The sequence below is a fragment of the Propithecus coquereli genome, unplaced genomic scaffold (genome assembly GCF_000956105.1).
Source record: "Propithecus coquereli isolate 6110/MARCELLA unplaced genomic scaffold, Pcoq_1.0 Scaffold150, whole genome shotgun sequence".
NCBI classification, from domain to species: domain Eukaryota; kingdom Metazoa; phylum Chordata; class Mammalia; order Primates; family Indriidae; genus Propithecus; species Propithecus coquereli.
The window spans coordinates 2,178,005-2,195,119 of record NW_012139414.1 but is presented as its reverse complement, the minus strand read 5'-3'; the positions used below and the strand labels follow the sequence as shown (position 1 = coordinate 2,195,119).

Here is a 17,115-nt window from a genome sequence, read left to right as displayed (position 1 = left end):
CTCTTGCTCAGGCTGGTTTCAAACTCCTGAGCTCAAACAATCCGCCCGCCTCGGCCTCCCAGAGTGCTAGGATTACAGGTGTGAGACACCGCACCCGGCCAATAGGAGACATTTTTGAAAATACATTTTTTTGTACCATGAACAATGCTCTCTGTATTAAAAAAAAAAAAAAAACCCAAAAAACTCTTTTTTTTAGAATAACTTAAAAGAACTGACTTAGTAAACAACACTAAGATAAACTACAATTTAAGAAAGAATCTTTTTCCCCTTTAATTCTGAGATGAGCCTTTTTGCCTAACTGCATACTGCCCCCCTAAGAAAAGCCTTTATTTTTTCACTTGGTGGCCATGGCTACTTAACCTAAATATTAAACATCCTGCTTTCTTTTAAATTCATTGTAAAGCATTCCCTGACATGGGCCTCCGTGAACAGCCCCCAGTTTGCTCACTTCTTCAGATAGCTCCCTCTCCAGAGCCTCTTGGAGCCTAGGGCATGCTGATATACCCATGTGCCTTTGCGTCCCTGCTCTGCGTTCCCAAGGACAGCCTCTCACAGGGCTTCTTACAGGAACTGGACACTTGTGTACACCACTCTCTCCCACCTCCCACCCAAAGGTCCCGGGACAAGCTGTCCCATGGCAGGAGTTAAGGCAGCTGAGGGCCTGGTGTGGGCCTTGCTCCGCCCATGCACCATGCAGGAGTCTCACAGACGCCCTGGCAGTGTGCAATGGCAGGAGGGGGCAGCCACGACACAGAAGGGGAAGCATGTCACGTGACCCTCTTCCTGGCCCAGCTGCACACTGGGCACCTACAGTGACATCAGGTGACTTGTTCTCTGGCCACCCACATCCTCAAGCCTGCCCAGGCCAGCCTTACCCTCCACGGGAAATATTGGTCTTCCAGGCGACCGATTCCCAGGCACCCTCGGATGTTCTTGCCCCACACAAACAGCTCTCCTTTGTCTGCGAAGAGAGGAAAACAGTGGCTTGGTTGGGGCTATGCAAAGAACAAGTCTCCAAGAAGAGGATGGGTCATGAGAACAGGCTTTCTAGAACCAGGTGCAAACAGAGCCCACTGTTAAACTACAATTTTTACCAGGTATTAATGCTTTCTTTTGAAAGGAAAAGTAAATGTTTCAGATGCTGTCCCCATACCAAAAACATGTCCAAGCCCAGGACTTGCACTGTGTCCATTCACACGGGAGATGAGCTCACGCGTGGAGCTGCAGAGGTGGCTCCTGCACACTCTGCCCATCCCTAGGGCCCCCGCCCCCACCCACAGTCTGACCAGACTGTCCTCCACAAATCCTGGCTACACCCTGCACTTCCTAAGTTGACAGTGAGAAGTAGGACGATTTGTCATTCCCTCTTTGGGTGTCCCCATCTCGGGAGCATTCAGTCAAGTGACATCTAGTTCCTGGGAGCCTGTTTGTGCTGAGTCTATGTCTGTGCTCTGGGAGCGGGGACAGGACAGTGACTGAACAGACATGGTTCCTGTCCTCATGGGACTAGATCTAGTCAAAGAGCTAGAAATAAAAAAATGATTAACTAACAAACACATGTTTACAAATTGTAAAAAGTGTCACAAAGGAAAAGGACAGGGTGCTGCTGTAAGAGGACAGCCCAGGAGAGGGAATGTAGACCAGGGCCCTGGGGGTGCTGCCTCAGGGAGGGCCCTGGCCCTGGGCAGCCGCCCAGCCTCCAAGCCAGACCCCATCTGCACAGCTCAGGCACTCCTGAGCACGGAGCCTCGTTTCACTACCTGCTGTCGGGCAAAAGGCTTGGGTCACGGGAGGCAGAGGTAGCGACGCGGAGAAGGCAAGACTACAACAACCTGAGCTGATGAAATAAGGAATCCTCTGTTTCAAGCTGTCACAGCCCCAAGGGTCTGGCCATCCCCTTGCCCACCACATTCAAGTCTTACGTGTTTAACAGAGCAATTCGGTGTGGCTCCCCAAAATGTTAGCAGACCACAGACAGGATAAACAAACCAAATCCAGTTCCCAGATGGCCGACGGCAAATGCTGGGCATGCAGGCAGGGGAGAAACCCAAGCTCTGATGCTCCTTCTACCGAGGGACAGTAACTTATACCTGGAGGGTGGCTGCTGGGTCCTGGGGGAAATCTGGAGAGGGATGTTGTTGCAGTGTGACCTGAAATGGCTAAGTGGCATGATGGCAAACAGGGAAGAGTCAACTCTAGTCAAAAGCTTCACACAGATTTCCAAATAGCTGACTTGGCACATAGGTTAAGCCTTCAGACATTCTGGAAAATAGATATTTGTTGCCCCCAGAATCGGTCCATATGACTCTTATTGGCTAAATTGAAACAGCTTTAAAACATTTACGAGACCTAGACTCATCTGCAAAGGGAAGTGGCTGCTCTGGTTGGGCAGTGGCAGGGAATTCTTCAGCTTCAGCTTTACTTCGTGCTTTAATACACTCAGAGTCAGATCAAACTCAACCCACAACAACCCAGGCTACAGCCGGCCGGTTTTAAGGCCCGGAAATCTGGAATTCAGACAAGAAGTGAATAGCAGTTAGGACCCTGATATGGAGGGCGGACATCTGGAACTGTCCTCACATAAGCATGAGGCCAGAGAACACAAACAGGGACGACCCAAACTGACTGTCCTGGCCCAGATGTTTACAAAGAAAACAATCACTTGCCATGAGATGAAAAGATTTCTTAATTGCAAGGAAATAACTAATTTGCTTGAGAATCACAAAATGAAATTAACTTAGTACAGTTTTACTACTCAAGTCAACTAAAAGCAGCAAACTGAACCACAGTAACTGTGGTGGAAGAAGAGATATAATCAAGAGAAGGCACACATCCTAGGGGCCTGCAGGGTAACTGGATACTGTGTGGCTTTGTAATTTGGCAAGTCTTTAAGAAAACCTCCAGTTCAGCCTTCCCTTTCATCATTCTCTCCCCCAGCACTTTGGAGAAATTGGTAGATTTATCTCCATAAAACCACAGGAGAGTCTTGCAAATCTGCCTCTTGCCATCACATGGCCCTGGGTCAGATCGGGGTTTCTGGCGTGGCCAGGGGATGGGATCAAGCCCCACATTCATTTCCTAACTGCCCACCGTGGATTTGCAAAACCTCTGCTGGTCTCCTCTAGTGCCCTCACATACTCGAGGTCCCCTCCTCCCGCCACCAGTGGGTGCCCTCTTGAGAATCTTCACGTTCACATTAGCCTAACCACAGACCAAATAAACCAAATGCAAAACTCCAGGATGAAAAAAGGACACACATTATACAACCTCAAGCCAAACAACTTCCAGATCAGACACCCTCTTTAATTAACCATACAAAGGCGCCGCTCTGCTGGATGGATGGAAACTGAGAGCTGCCCACAGTTTGGGGGTGCAGTTGAAAGAGGGCACTTCTGCCAGTCCTGCTCTGGGGCTGTCGGGGCTGGGTCACTTACTGGTAAGTGCTGCAAAGTGGCTGAGTCCACATCGAATGCGGGAAACCTGGATTTCTGGGTTGAACTCCGTCAAGCCAAAGAGGGTGGGTGGAATCATTTCTGGAAGAGCAGTTTCCACTAGGTTTGGTCCTTTCCCAAGAATTCCATATCCCCAGACAAAAACATGTCCTTCCCCTGCATTACAGGAAAAACAACGGTCAGTAAGTCAATCCAAGGAGAGCCCTCCCTCACCAGAAATTCAAACTGCACCACCAAGATTCATTATATCCACACAGACTTTTTTTTTCTCCTTGCTTGGCAAGAACATGCTGACAGAGATTTAAAATAATTCTTTCTCCCCTGCTTAAATTCTTGCTTGTGGAGTCTGTCTAGCCAGCTAACCAATCTCGGAATGCAAACTTCCCACATTTTGAGTGTAACCTGGAAAAGACCAGTCCGTAAACCAGCCAGAAAACCCACATGAACACAGAACTCGAGGACAGTTTTCTCCCCTCCTGACAGCTTTCCGCTGTACACTGAGCAGAAGAGTGAGCCAAACAGATAAACGATTTCTGGAGAGATTTATAAACCCTTAGCAATATTCTTTCAGTTACAAAAAGTTTAATGTTCATCAGTGGTGCCAGACATTTAATCCCAGGGGCACAGATCTCAGTTTCCAAACTCTAAGGCTCCTCTCCCATCTGCCTTTTATTTCTTGGCTGCAGAAGGCAGAGCTGGAGTCTCTGGCCCAGGCTAGGGGGGTGAGGGGAATAAAGCAGTTCCTTCTCCACTCCAGAAGTTTGCTATACTGTAACTGAGCTCTGTTGCTGTCCACATATAAATCATGGGCTGTTATCTTTCTGTCAAGAATTTCACCCTCGCCCTGTGATAGCTGAACTCAATCCAACTGCATCTTCCCGTGGCCACGTTCACTCCTCTAGGCTAGGTCTACAGCCTGTGAATCCAGTGGACGCTGACCACTCCCCCACCCAATCTATCTACAGTTTCCAGTGAGTGGCCAGAAGAGGGTCTCACCATTGAGCACAGCACAGCCGGTACCGCCACACGCAGCCTGCTGCACCTTCCCCACTGCGGAGAAGGGTAAGCACCGGGGCACGTTCACCTGAATCAAAGGAAGGATCCACACTGTGAGGAGAGCAAAGCGGTGAGAACCGGGCAGCATTCCGGTCTCATGCATGGAGTAGTAAGTCCAGTCCGTTCCTTTACTCCACAAGTATTTTCTGAACATCTAGCATATGTTGAGCATCATGCTAGGCGCTGGGGGTACAGAAGGAGCAACGCAGATCCAGTTTCCACCCCCAGAGAGTTCTAGCCTAGCAGAAGAGGCAGATGTCAACCAAAATTAACACAAAATCACGTTTGCGCTACACGCCACAAAGGAAAGTTCAAGGGCCTCTGAGAGGGTGTGACAGAGAACCTGACCAGGTCTGAAGGGAGGAGCAGTCAGGGCAGGCTTCGATGTGTCCTGAGACCTGAAGGGTAAGTAGGAGTTACCCAGGTGAGGGGAGAGGAGGAGACAACCCAGGGGGAGGAGAGGCACGTGCAAAGGGAATGAGGTGAGCATGGCCCATTCCGGGAGTTGAAAGGAGGTCAGGGTGGCTGAAGCAGGGGAACAGGGAGGAAAAGGTACAGACGCCAGTGGGGACAAGGGAGGCCAGACCACAAAGGATAATGCAGGCCACAGTAAGGACTGGTCCTTATCCCAAGCACAGTGGGAAGCCAGTAAGTCCCCAGCAGGGCACAAATAGGCTCTCTGGAGTAGAATGTGAGGAGGCCAGGGGGACGAGCGTGAGTTCCCTTTGGACGTACTGAGCGTGCAGCACCTAGAGAAAGCCAAGGGGAAGTGTCAGGGGCACTTGGAGATGTCTGGAACTAGGAAGAGAAGGCGGGGATTAAGATGTAAGTTGGACAGTTATCAGGAGACAGATGGTCGCTGAAGCAAGCCATGGGAAAAAGGTCTTCCAAAGGGGGAAGACAAGAGAAAAGGGAGCAAAGCCCACACCCCAAGGCCTGGCAGGAGAGGCAAATGGAACGAGACCAAAAGGAACGATAAGAAAGGCAAGAGAGGATGAGAAGAGGCTAGTTCTGTGGGTAAAAGGAAGAGTGTTATTCACAAAGGTGGTCAACATATCACGGTCAATGTCAAGTGCTACACAGAGGTCAAGAAAGACAAATACTGGAAAATGTTCTCCAGATGCTTTATCATTTTTAGCAACCCTGGCAAAAGCCATCCGGCAAACCGATAAGGGCAGAAGCTAAGCGGGCTGGACTGAAGAATAAACAGGGGACGAGGAAATGGACATGTCAGTCAACACAGCTCTAAGAAGTTCGGCTCAGAGGGAGGCAAGAGGTAAGGCAGGGCAGGGGGAAAGGAAGGAGTCTAGGTAAGGCTTGCTCAGGGGAAGACATGAGTCAGGTGTAAAGGCTGACTGCGAGAAACCAGCAAAGAGGAAGAAGTCGAAATGATGAGAGAAGGCCCGACGATGGAGTACGGTTTCTGAGAAAGTGGGAGCAGATGGGTCCAGGGCCAAGAGAAAACAATCGGCTTCCAACAGAGCTGCCCCCTCCATGGTTACAAATGGAGCAGGCCAAGGGGTGCAGACACAGGGTGTGCAGGACGCGCAGTGCGCAACGGAGCCATTCCCACCTGATGGCGTCTGCTTATTACACTGGAGGGGAGATCTGCTGAGAGGGAGACGGGAGGGTCAGAGGCTCGGAGGGGGAAGTGTGGCCAACATAGCTTTCCAGCAGGACTTGGTCTTGGCACTTCCACTGAGAAATAACTTAGAAAGATAGATTTTAAGCGCTTCGGTGACAGCCACAAATCTCTACAGATTCACTTTCAAATGGAGACGGCTGGAGGATAACCATCCCCAAGCTGACGAGAAAGGAATAAAGGGCTCACTGGCCCAGAAGACGCCTGCGTAAAGCAGGGCCGTCAGGGCTGCACCCGGGACTCTGCTGTGGGCTCTCCAAGAGTTTCTGCCTAACTGTGCTCTGGCGTGGCGCCCTCGCGCGTGCTGAGACATGCTCTAGCAAACGGCCATTGGAAACTCTCCACCGGAGTCACTGACAGGATGAGGCTCAGGCCATGACAAAAATCGAGAGTGAATCGATTTTTTAAAATAAATAAGTAAGTGTAATGTTTAAAAACCCAGACTGTGGCAAAATGGCTCCAGTGATCCCATCTCCTGCTATCACACCCAGGTGTAATTCAAACCCTTATGTGTGGGCTAGATCTAGTGACTTCTAAGGAACAGAATTCCAGCCACAGTGACAACAGGGGATGTCATTTCTGAGATTAAATTATGAAGCACCGGCTTCTGCCTTGCTGGCACCCTCCTGCCCTCCCATTTGCTCACTCTGGTGACGCCAGCTGCCATGTTGTGTGCTGCCCCGTGGAGAAGCCGTGTGACAAGGAACCAAGGAAGGCCTGGCCGACAGCTATTGGCTGGCCAGCTGCCAGTGAGGAAAGGGGGCCTCCGTCCAGCAGTCCACGAGGGCCTGCACCCTGCCAACACCACCAGAGTGGGCCTGGCACAGAGCCTTCCCTGGCTGAACCGTAAGATGACTGCAGCCTTTAAGAGACTCAGAGCCAAAAGACCCCGCTAAGCCACCCCTAGATTGCTGACCCACAGAAACTGTGATGTGATACACGTGTGTTGTTTTAATCTGCTAAGTTTTAGGGTCATGTGTTATGCAGCAATAGACAACAGCATGACATTAGATCTGTGCCCCACAGGAAGCCCAGGGGAGACATTTTTCTCAGGCCTCGGTGTCAGGAAGAGCAGTACTTCTGAACACCTTATTTGCTGTTTATCTCACAGAAACAATAAATCATAAATGACCATGTTTTCCTCTTTGTAAGAGAACTCAGAGCCAAATGTGCAACCACTTCTAGCCACTGTGCCAGACCATAGAGGAGGCATTTTTTATCTTATTAGCTGATCTTTAGTTTTCCTTTGTGCAGATTTCTTATCTGTTAATATACATTTCTATTTGATCACATTAAGGAACATAGTATGTTTCTTAAATAGTCCTTATCTTTTAGAGAGACATACTGAAACTTTTATGGATGAAATATGATGTCTAGGATTTGCTTCAAAAATAATCCAGGACAGAGAAGTAGATGGAATTATAGAGGCAACAAAACTGGCCATTAGTGGTACGGGGTCTTTTGAAGGAGTGATATAAACAGTCTGGAATTAGATTGCGGGGACAGCGGCACAACTTTGTGAATATACTAAACCCACTAAATTGTACACTTTAAAATAGTGAATTATATCTCCATCAAAAAAATTGGTGATTAGTTGGAAATTGTTGAACGTAGGTGATGGATAGAAAGATTAGTTATATAATGATTTCTATTTTTTGTTTATATTTGAAATTTTCCTTAATAAAATACTAAAGGCCCACTGTACTGTATTGATAGTGGCTCCCCTTGGTGAGAAGGAGGGGCAGTGATGCGGAGAGGCCACAAAGCAGTGCCGCTAGTGTCCCACCACGTGAGCTCGGGGGCACACCGGTGTCTTCATCAAGCTACGCACTTAGGGTCTGTGGGCTTTTCCAGACATACGTTATTATACATTGCAACCAAAAGCATGCTGTGACGTCATAGGGACTTAGGGAAACAGCCTCACTCATATCCCTCTTAGAACGAGACAGGGTACACAGGCATACCTAAACACTGATCTGTAAACCAGGGCTCTCTCATCTGAGTATTGACGACGATGGCTTTTGAACCTAAGCTGCTTTTCAGGCTCCACTGAGATTGCCAAGAACTCTGTACCCTGAAGAGGCCGTTTTACAACAGGCTAGGCCTAAACAGCACTTTATATATTATAGCTTGAAGAACCTCTCATATGCATCCTTAACACTTTTGTTTCCAAAACTCCCAGCACCATGCTGTAGGTGACCTCGTACCTGTGTGGAGTCGGTGACAGAAGCGAGCTGCAGGTACTCAGAGTTTCCCCAACCAAAGAGGCCTCCGTCAGCAGACACGGCCAGGCAGCAATCACCATAGGTGGCCACCTGGACGATGTTCACTCCCGCAAGGTCTCCACCCAGCTTGGTGGGCACACTGGTGATACTGTAGTGACCCAGACCTAACATGGTAGAAAACACTTACTTTTAATTATTCATTCTTTTAGCAAACACTTACAAAGACTTCCTATATACCAACCACAGTTTTAAGCACTAAACAAATATCAACTCAGAAATCCTACTGTTCCTCTGCATGCTCATACAACTTTTTTCTCCATGTTCTCTCAGAGAAGGAAAAAGAATATAATTTTAATTGGTATGTTTTTAAAAACCTTGGAATTTTCTAGGTCTGATTCAAGTTAGACAACTTTGCAAGATGAAATACCACTACACGATGAATGTATTAGTTTTCACATAAACAACAACAAGCAATGTCTAATGCACTGCTGGGCTTTCTAGAAAATAAAGGAAATCTCTAAGAGCCCATCCAACCCCCAACACCATGTCTAAGTGACAGTGCGCTGCCCCAAATGGGTGAGAAGTACACTACCTGTCTGCCCATCCGCGCCCCATCCACAAGAATAGACTTCTCCTTTATCCGTTAGGAACAGACTGTGATCCTGACCACAGGCGACCTAGCAGACAAATAGAGGTAAGTGTGATGAGAAGAAATACTTAGAACCTCCGTGTTCTAGTTAATGGAGCCAAAGGACCAGCACCATTCCCCACCACTCCTGAGCGCCTGGAGAGATGGCCCAGGCAGGCTGCCTGAGTTGTCCCCGTATCACGTTGTTTCTCCATCCATCACAGTCTAACTCTGTCTCTCACTCCACTGAAACTGCTTTTGCTAAAGTAAAGTGCCAGATCTCCTAGGGGGCAAACCCAAGAGCTCCCCCATCCATCCTCCTCTACCTCTGAGGAACCACCCCTCCATAACCCTTCTCCTTCCATCCCTCTCTTCTTTCTGGTAGCTCCCGGCCTTGGTTCTGAGCTCAACCTCCGCTTCGTACCCTTCAGTGCTGGGATTTTTCCCCAAGGTCTGTCTCCTGCGCTCTGCTGTCCTCACTCCTCACACTACCCTGGGAGACTGCACCCATTCCCAAGACTTAACTTTCACTTCTACACTGCGATCTCCAGTCTCAACAACTCTACTGAGTTTCAGACTTATTTTTCTACCTGTCCGATGAAAAGCACCATTTACGAAGACTTATTAGGCAGGGCACTGTGCCAAGTCAGAGTGAGAAACTAAATTTCAGAGAAGTTTGGTAACTTGCCCAAAGTCACTTGGTACTAAGTGGAGGAGCAGGAACTTGAACTCATATTTACATTCCTTGGAAGCCTGTGCAAGAGACACAGTACTCTACTGCAGCCTTAGAACCAAACTCAACCTCCCCTCGCTTTCCCCTTCTACCCAAGCCTGCTCCTCTAGAACTTTCCACCCAGGTTAAGAACATGAGCACTCACTCACGTGCCTATTGAGTCCTCCTCAACTCCTTCCAGCTCACTCCCTGCCCACCTGGTCCAGCCCACAGCCCATCAGTTCCCTCCTTACATGTCTCTCCCACCTGCCCCTTCTCAACTGGCTCTCATCACCTCCTCCCCCAGTTCTACTCCATACTGTGGCCAAATTATCTTTCTAAATGGATCATGATTTGGCTGTCACTCACTCTGCTTAGAACCTTTGACAGCTCCCAAGTGTCAAAAGATGAAGTCTAAACTCCTTGAGACCTTGCAGCGTTCACCTTCAGCCTGTCTCCCAGACTATTTCACACCATTCCCTGCAAGCATACCAAACTCCACACCAGGTACGGTGGCTCATGCCTGTAATCCTAGCACTCTCGGGGGGCCAAGGCAGGAGGATTGCTTGAGCTCAGGAGTTCGAGACCAGCCTGAGCAAGAGCAAGACCCCGTCCAGAAATTATCTGGACAACTAAAAATATACAGAAAAAATCAGCCAGGCATGGTGGCGCATGCCTGCAGTCCCAGCTACTCAGGAGGCTGACGCAGGAGGATCACTTGAGCCCAGGAGTTTAAGGTTGCTGTGAGCTAGGCTGACGCCACGGCACTCTACTCAGGGTAACAGAGTGAGACTCTGTCTCAATAAAAAAAAGCATACCAAACTCCAACCACGCTGCACACCCTCAGCACATCAAAGCGACAAGCCACTCCCTCCCCTCTGCCATAAAACCTTTCCCATCACCATCGCTGGCCTGTCCAGTAAAATCCCCTGTCTCCATGATGCCCTCTCAATTCCATCCCACCCCCGGTAGACCTGTCAGGTCCCCTTTTGGTGCTCTCACAGCACTTTCTATATACATTCATATGTGTATTTAAATACTTATTGTAAGTACCTACCATGTGCCAGGCACTGCTCTGGGGATAAAAATAAAATAGCGAGCAAGACACAGCCAGCCTGGAACACCACGGCACTAACCGCACTGTGATACAGCTAGCTTTTAACCTGCTCTCCTGTTTAACACTGGAGTGTTATCTCCCCCAATCTTAAGAAACTTTTGTATCCCTAGGATCTGGTATAAATCCTGCTTATAGTAAGCAGGCTATAATATTTACTAAAATAATTTACTAATTCAGAAAATCCCCCTAACAAATTTGCCATCACCCCACTCAACTTTCAGCCTTTTGAAAGCACTCCTGGGGACAGGAAGGGCAGCTCTCAGCCCATGTCTCTTACCTGCACCACCTGTCCATCGAAGTCCTGCATTCTATGGACTTTGTGACTTTCACTACAGCAGGAGCAGATCGGAGAGAAGCAAGAGATATGGTCATGACCAGCACTGTGCAGTCCTGGGCCCTCCCCTGCCACCCGACTGGCAGTCCATCCCCACACACACACAGTAACTGTTAGGGGAACTCTCAGGGTCAAACACAAGGCAGAGCTAGGCCTGGGCATGAAAGTAAAACAAAAGAAAACAAAATCCTAGCTGGTTTTAATATGCAGCCAGAGTTGAGACTGATGTTCAGACTCACCAACGTAATAAAAGGAACTAGAGGGAAATTTTTTTAAACACTGAAATGGAAAGAACTGAAGTGAAAGAGGATTTTGAAGAATTTGGTAAAATAAAAAATTAATTTACAAAAATTAATTCAAAGAAATTCTACACATGACAACCAGTCTTATCCACCTCCTCCCGCCAAGCTAATGCACAGTGCTCGGCCTGGAAAGGAACAGCGCCCTCCACGTCTCTCTGCCCAGTCCCCCCAGCTCCCTCTCCAGCGTGCCTTGTACGGCTCTGTGGGTTTGCCACGGGTAATCACTCGAGAAATGCGTAGTGGTTAACATGACATGGGGAACGGGTAGTCCTTTCGGGAACTCACCTGTAAATTTCATTTTCAACCACCTTTCTTCCACATTGCCCATAAGAATTGTTTCCCATGCTGAAGACTAAAAAGAACACCACCAATTAAATAAGTCCTGCAGGTTCGTGGGATCCTAGAATGTCACAACTGGAAGGTGTCTCCACAGTGGTCCTAGTCAGCTCACCCTAAGTGCCCCTCGGTTTCCTTTTCCAACATGCCCAGCCTCTGCAGGCACACCCACAGGCATGGGGGCACCCAGACCTACCTCCCCCGCACCCTGGTTCTGCCTCTTGGGAACTGCACATTATGAGCCTAGCACCCCATTCTCTGTGCCGGTCATTAGGCTGCCCTCAACGCCAAATTCCTTCTTGAAAGAGCTCCTGAACACCACCGTCACCACCTTTTCCTACAGAGCACACTTAGCCAGAAAATGAAATTTGAAAAATGTAGTCACGTTGGCCTTGCCCCAGAAACAACCCCTCTTCTGGAGAGGCTGTTACCCAGTGGCCTGGATTCTGAAAGCCCCCCCACCACTTGGGAAAAGTGTGAGCAAAGAGGCTTCTTTCGGTACCAATAGAAAAAGAGATCTATCCACACAGCCCAGCTCAGTGACTTCACAGCAAAGGGAGCTGGCCCTGACGAGGCTGCCTCGTGTGCACTGTCACATGTATAAACGCCTGTGATTTTCCAAGAACTGCAGAGAACAGAGCGCATAAGAGTTAGCAAGGTCTGTCCAATACAGCTCTCTTGAGCAATCCTACAGGTCTGCTCGGGAAATGCCAAGTTTCACCGATTAGATGTGGCTCAGTTAACAGGCCACTCAGGCCCAACCGCAAGGCTCCGTTTCATAATAAAATGGTCCCCCCACTCCTCCACAGACCTTCAACAGGTCAACTCACCTCCTTCGCCGTCTGTCAGGACGAGAGAGTGTGCTCTGCCACAGGACACCTGCAGCACTCGTGTTTCCTGAGGTCTGTCCAGAGGCAGTGGGACGGGCGAGGGCTCCAAGACATACTCATAGCCCCTAGCTGAACAAAGCACATGGCACTGAGAGAGCATTTCCAACATTGGAAATCTTAGTGTCACCCCACACTGTCACACAGAAAGAAAGAGAGTCAGGAGTAGGAAAGACTTACTCAAGGCATGTAATTAGAGGCAGAGCCAGGCCTAGAAGCCCAAGTCCCAGCCCACTGCACCACACTGCCTTGATGGTACAAAGTGGGTTACTGCCAAGCATGCTTAGTCTTTTTTAAAGAAATCTCTTTACATGTCATTTACTATTACTTGAATTTTTAAGAAAGGTGAAAGTATTTTCCTCCTTCAATACCCACTAAAATTTCTTAGTAAGGTGAAGACCAGCAATACTGTATGATACCACTTACATAAAAAGGAGGCAAAAAAATATGCATTATTACACATAAATTAATATGCTTGCATATGTGCTAAATCTCTCTGGAAGGATCAACTGGAAGCCATTAACACAGGCTGTCTCCAGGGAGAAAACTATATGGCTGGGAGGACAGAGGTAGAAAGCAGACTTTCCACCATATATTCTACCTCGCCTTTAGGATTCTGAACTATGCAAATATATTCTCTATTCAAAAAAGAAATTAAATTTTAAATATTAAATAGGCAAGAAAAGGGAAGAGCTTTTTAGAATTCACTCTAAAGAAGAATTTTAGGGCCAGGCATGGTGGCTCACACCTGTAATCCCAGCACTTTGGAAAGCTGAGGTGGGAGGATCCCTTAAGGCCAGGAGTTTGAGACCAGCCTGGGCAATATAGTGAGACCCCATCTCTACAAAAAATAGAAAAATTAGCCAGGCATGGTGGCATCCGCCTGTAGTCTCAATTACTCAGGAGGCTAAGGCAGGTGACTCACTTGAGCCCAGGAGTTTGAGGCTGCAGTAAGCTATGATGACGTCACTGCACTCTACCCAGGGCGACAGCAAGACTCTGTCTCAAAAAAAAAAAAAAAAAGTATGAAAAAGGTAATGTGGATTCTTCTAGCCAATAAAGACTTCAATACCGACTTATAAAAGACATTTCTGATAAACACGTAAAATAAGTGAAAAAAGGCAGAAAACAAAATACATGCTATGATCAAAATTATGGAGAAATATATTTGCATATGAACAGGGAATAGAAAAAAATTAAAAGGAAGGTTTGTCCAGTATTTCTGAGTAATTTCCTCCTTATTTTAGGAAATATTTCGTACTGTTCTTGTAGTATTGTTTGGCAAATGTCTACTTATTTAAATGCCATTATAAGTTATTTGTAACATTTTTACAATCCAAGTTTCAAACATTTGGAATAAAGCTGCCATCTTAAGGATTTCATGGAATTTTTCTCCCAAAACATATTCCAGGCACTGTAGAGTATTTCAGGCTGTCGTCATGGTAGGAAAAAAGTTATCTCTTTTGGGGCCAAAAAGGAACATCTTTACTTATCAGCCACGTGCTTGCTCTTTTGTCTTGATGGTTCAATGTTGTTACCAAAGAGGCCAAAAAATAATCTAGTCCAGATTGTTTCAAATAACATCCCTCTAAGACTTCATCTATTTTGTTATTATGGTTGGCTTATGTAATCACATCCTTGAAAACCAAAGAGAGCTTCCTCAGACTGATCACAACAGAGAAGGCGGATGAAGGTGCTCACTTGTATCTTTCCGGCTCCTGTGAAATCCAAGCTGAGAATCTTTGTTGAGTCCCATACCCCAGACTTTCGTAACATCCTTGGTTTTAGAGGACAGCAATGTGAATCCATAGCCACAGGCAGCAGATGAAATCTGAAAGAGTTCCCATAAAGCATTAACTGCCTTGCTATGTCAAGTTTTTTCAGCTATAAATGACAGGTTATTTACCAAGTCCATGAACACATACTATTAATATGGCAGCTAATATTTACTAAACATTTACTATGTGTTTGAGATGTATTATTTCATTTAATCTTTATGATCACTCTTACAAAGTGTGATTTACGTGCAGGTCATAATCTACATCTAAAGGTAAATGCCAGCTTACCACTAGATATCACTGACCCCATTCACCAAGAAACGGTCTAGCATAGTAGTTGACAGACTGCCTTAGTCTGAATCCTGGCTCCACCCCTTACCAGCTGTGTGACCTCAGATAGATTACTTTACCTCTCTGTATCTGTTTCCCTCTATAAAGTAGAGATGATAACAGCATCTCATTGGGTTGCTGTGAAGACTAAATGAGTTAATATAGCTAAAGCCCTTACAGTCAATAGTACCTGACTTCAGGTAAGAGCTATATAATGTATTTATTATCGTTGTTAGTAGTACCAATATTAGGTGGATGAGAAAAGCGAGGCTCCTAGAGGTCAAGTAACTTGCCTTTCACTCTTATGCTACACTGTTACATTCTCAAGCCATTACCAGAAAGAGGAAGAATGAGTATTACAGCTACTGTGAATCTAACACATTGGCAATGCCAGCGTCTTGGGTGTTTTGACCACACTCTCGTCAATCTTCACCTTCACTGACCAGATGAGAAAACTGGCGCTTCCAGTGGGGCTGGACACAAACCAAAGGCAGTTTGATTTTAAAATCACCCCTCTTTCCACACTACCCAGAGTGATCATATTCCCAGTTGGCACGGGACAGCCCTGGTTTACCCCTGATGTCCCCACATTCACTCTTAAGTTGGACAACACATCACATGGTCGCCCTATCTCTCAGCTGTGTATGGTCTAAGGCCTTTGCAGTCTCTCTCAGGGACCATATGCAAATCTAACCTAAATCCCGAAGAAAATCCTGGCTTACCACTGATCATGAATAAACATGAGGAACTTTTTTTTCATTTTCCAGCATTTCTTGAAGAAAACTAGCTAAATGTTTCTTTAAATTTTGATTTATTGACACCTTGTTTAATTGAGTCATCCAAGAGTGTTATTTTCCCTGATAACAGTCATATGGAACATATATATGCCTGCACCTTTGTGCTAGTCAAAACACCTCAGTTCTCTGGCCTCCTGGACCCCCCACCCCCTTTCTGGAATAGCTCCAACTCCACAGAAATGACCTACATGGGAGACAGGAGACAGCCCCTGCCCAGGCAGCAGGAAACACAGAAAAGAGGTAAGTCTAAAAGTGATGCCCAGCAACTATGATTATTCCCATTGCTTGGTGCTGCCTGTTTATTTAACATTCAACAAACACCTGGTGAGCCCCTACTGTGTTACAGATCTGCTAGTATGTGAAAAGGCTTGGAACAATTCCTGACACAGGGTTAGCATCAAGTGCTGTGAAGACAACATGCCAGGAGGGCACTTCCAACTGTGGTGGTATGAAGAGCTTCGCAAATCTCTCCCCACTCCACCCCCCAAAAAAGATAAGAATAAAACTGGACAAAAGAAAAACAAAAAAAAACAAAAACAAGAGCCCACAACCATTTCAGGGCTCTGAAAATCAATCAAAGGCAAATAAACTGAGAAGAAATGTTTACTCATGAAAAACTGCTGCACTGCTGGAACTTCAAGTATGAATAGCAGGAGTCCACAGACTTCTTGTCTAGGACTGTTCCGCCTACTGCTTTGGTGGAGGGTGAAATCCATGCCCAACTGCACATTCAATATGAAACAAACAAAAAAACCCGTGAGCAAATACATCAGTGGCCACACACAGCAGGGGAGACTGACTCTATAAATTAAGTCCATAAAAGTTACTAACAGAATCCAAAGTTGTTATAATACATCGTCCAAAAATCTAGTTTTCAACAAAAAAAGGACAAGACATGCAAAGAAACCAGAAATCATGACCTATATATACTGAGGGGATAGAGTAGCCAACAGAAACTGACACCGAGTAGACCCACTGTTAGATTTACCAATGATTTCTATGAACTATTGGTTGTGGCTGTGTACCTATAATCCCAGCTACTGCGGAGGCTGAGGATGGAGGGTTGCTTGAGCCCAGGATTACACACCAGCATGGGCAATACAGCGAGACCCCATCTCGAAAGGAAGGAGGAAGAAGGCAAAAGAGAAAGGGAAAGAAAAAGGAAAGGAAGAAAATAAATATGTGTACATATATATATATACACCCAACAAAGGAATTTAAAAGGTACACTGGGCCGAGCGTGGTGGCTCATGCCTGTAATCCTAGCTCTCTGGGAGGCCGAGGCAGGTGGATCGCTCAAGGTCAGGAGTTCGAGACTGGCCTGAGCAAGAGCGAGACCCCGTCTCTACTAAAAATAGAAAGAAATTATCTGGACAACTAAAAATATATATATAGAAAAGATTAGCCAGGCATGGTGGTGCATGCCTGTAATCCCAGCTACTTGGGAGGCTGAGGCAGGAGGATGGCTTGAGCCCAGGAGTTTGAGGTTGCTGTGAGCTAGGCTGATGCCACGGCACTC

At 46.9% G+C, this 17,115-nt stretch overlaps 1 protein-coding gene across 1 annotated transcript in view; it reads right to left on the bottom strand.

Annotated features, from left to right (window-relative positions):
* Positions 1–17,115, bottom strand: part of WBSCR16 (Williams-Beuren syndrome chromosome region 16) — a 26,387-nt gene that overhangs the window by 5,728 nt on the left and 3,544 nt on the right. Inside the window, exons 2-10 of the mRNA XM_012640338.1 lie at positions 14,393–14,522; positions 12,635–12,763; positions 11,754–11,820; positions 11,110–11,161; positions 8,968–9,052; positions 8,358–8,539; positions 4,449–4,536; positions 3,435–3,608; positions 876–961 (exon numbers count right to left, since the gene is read on the bottom strand). Coding sequence (XP_012495792.1) covers positions 876–961; positions 3,435–3,608; positions 4,449–4,536; positions 8,358–8,539; positions 8,968–9,052; positions 11,110–11,161; positions 11,754–11,820; positions 12,635–12,763; positions 14,393–14,522 — 993 coding nt within the window. The remainder of the gene's footprint in view (positions 1–875; positions 962–3,434; positions 3,609–4,448; positions 4,537–8,357; positions 8,540–8,967; positions 9,053–11,109; positions 11,162–11,753; positions 11,821–12,634; positions 12,764–14,392; positions 14,523–17,115) is intronic.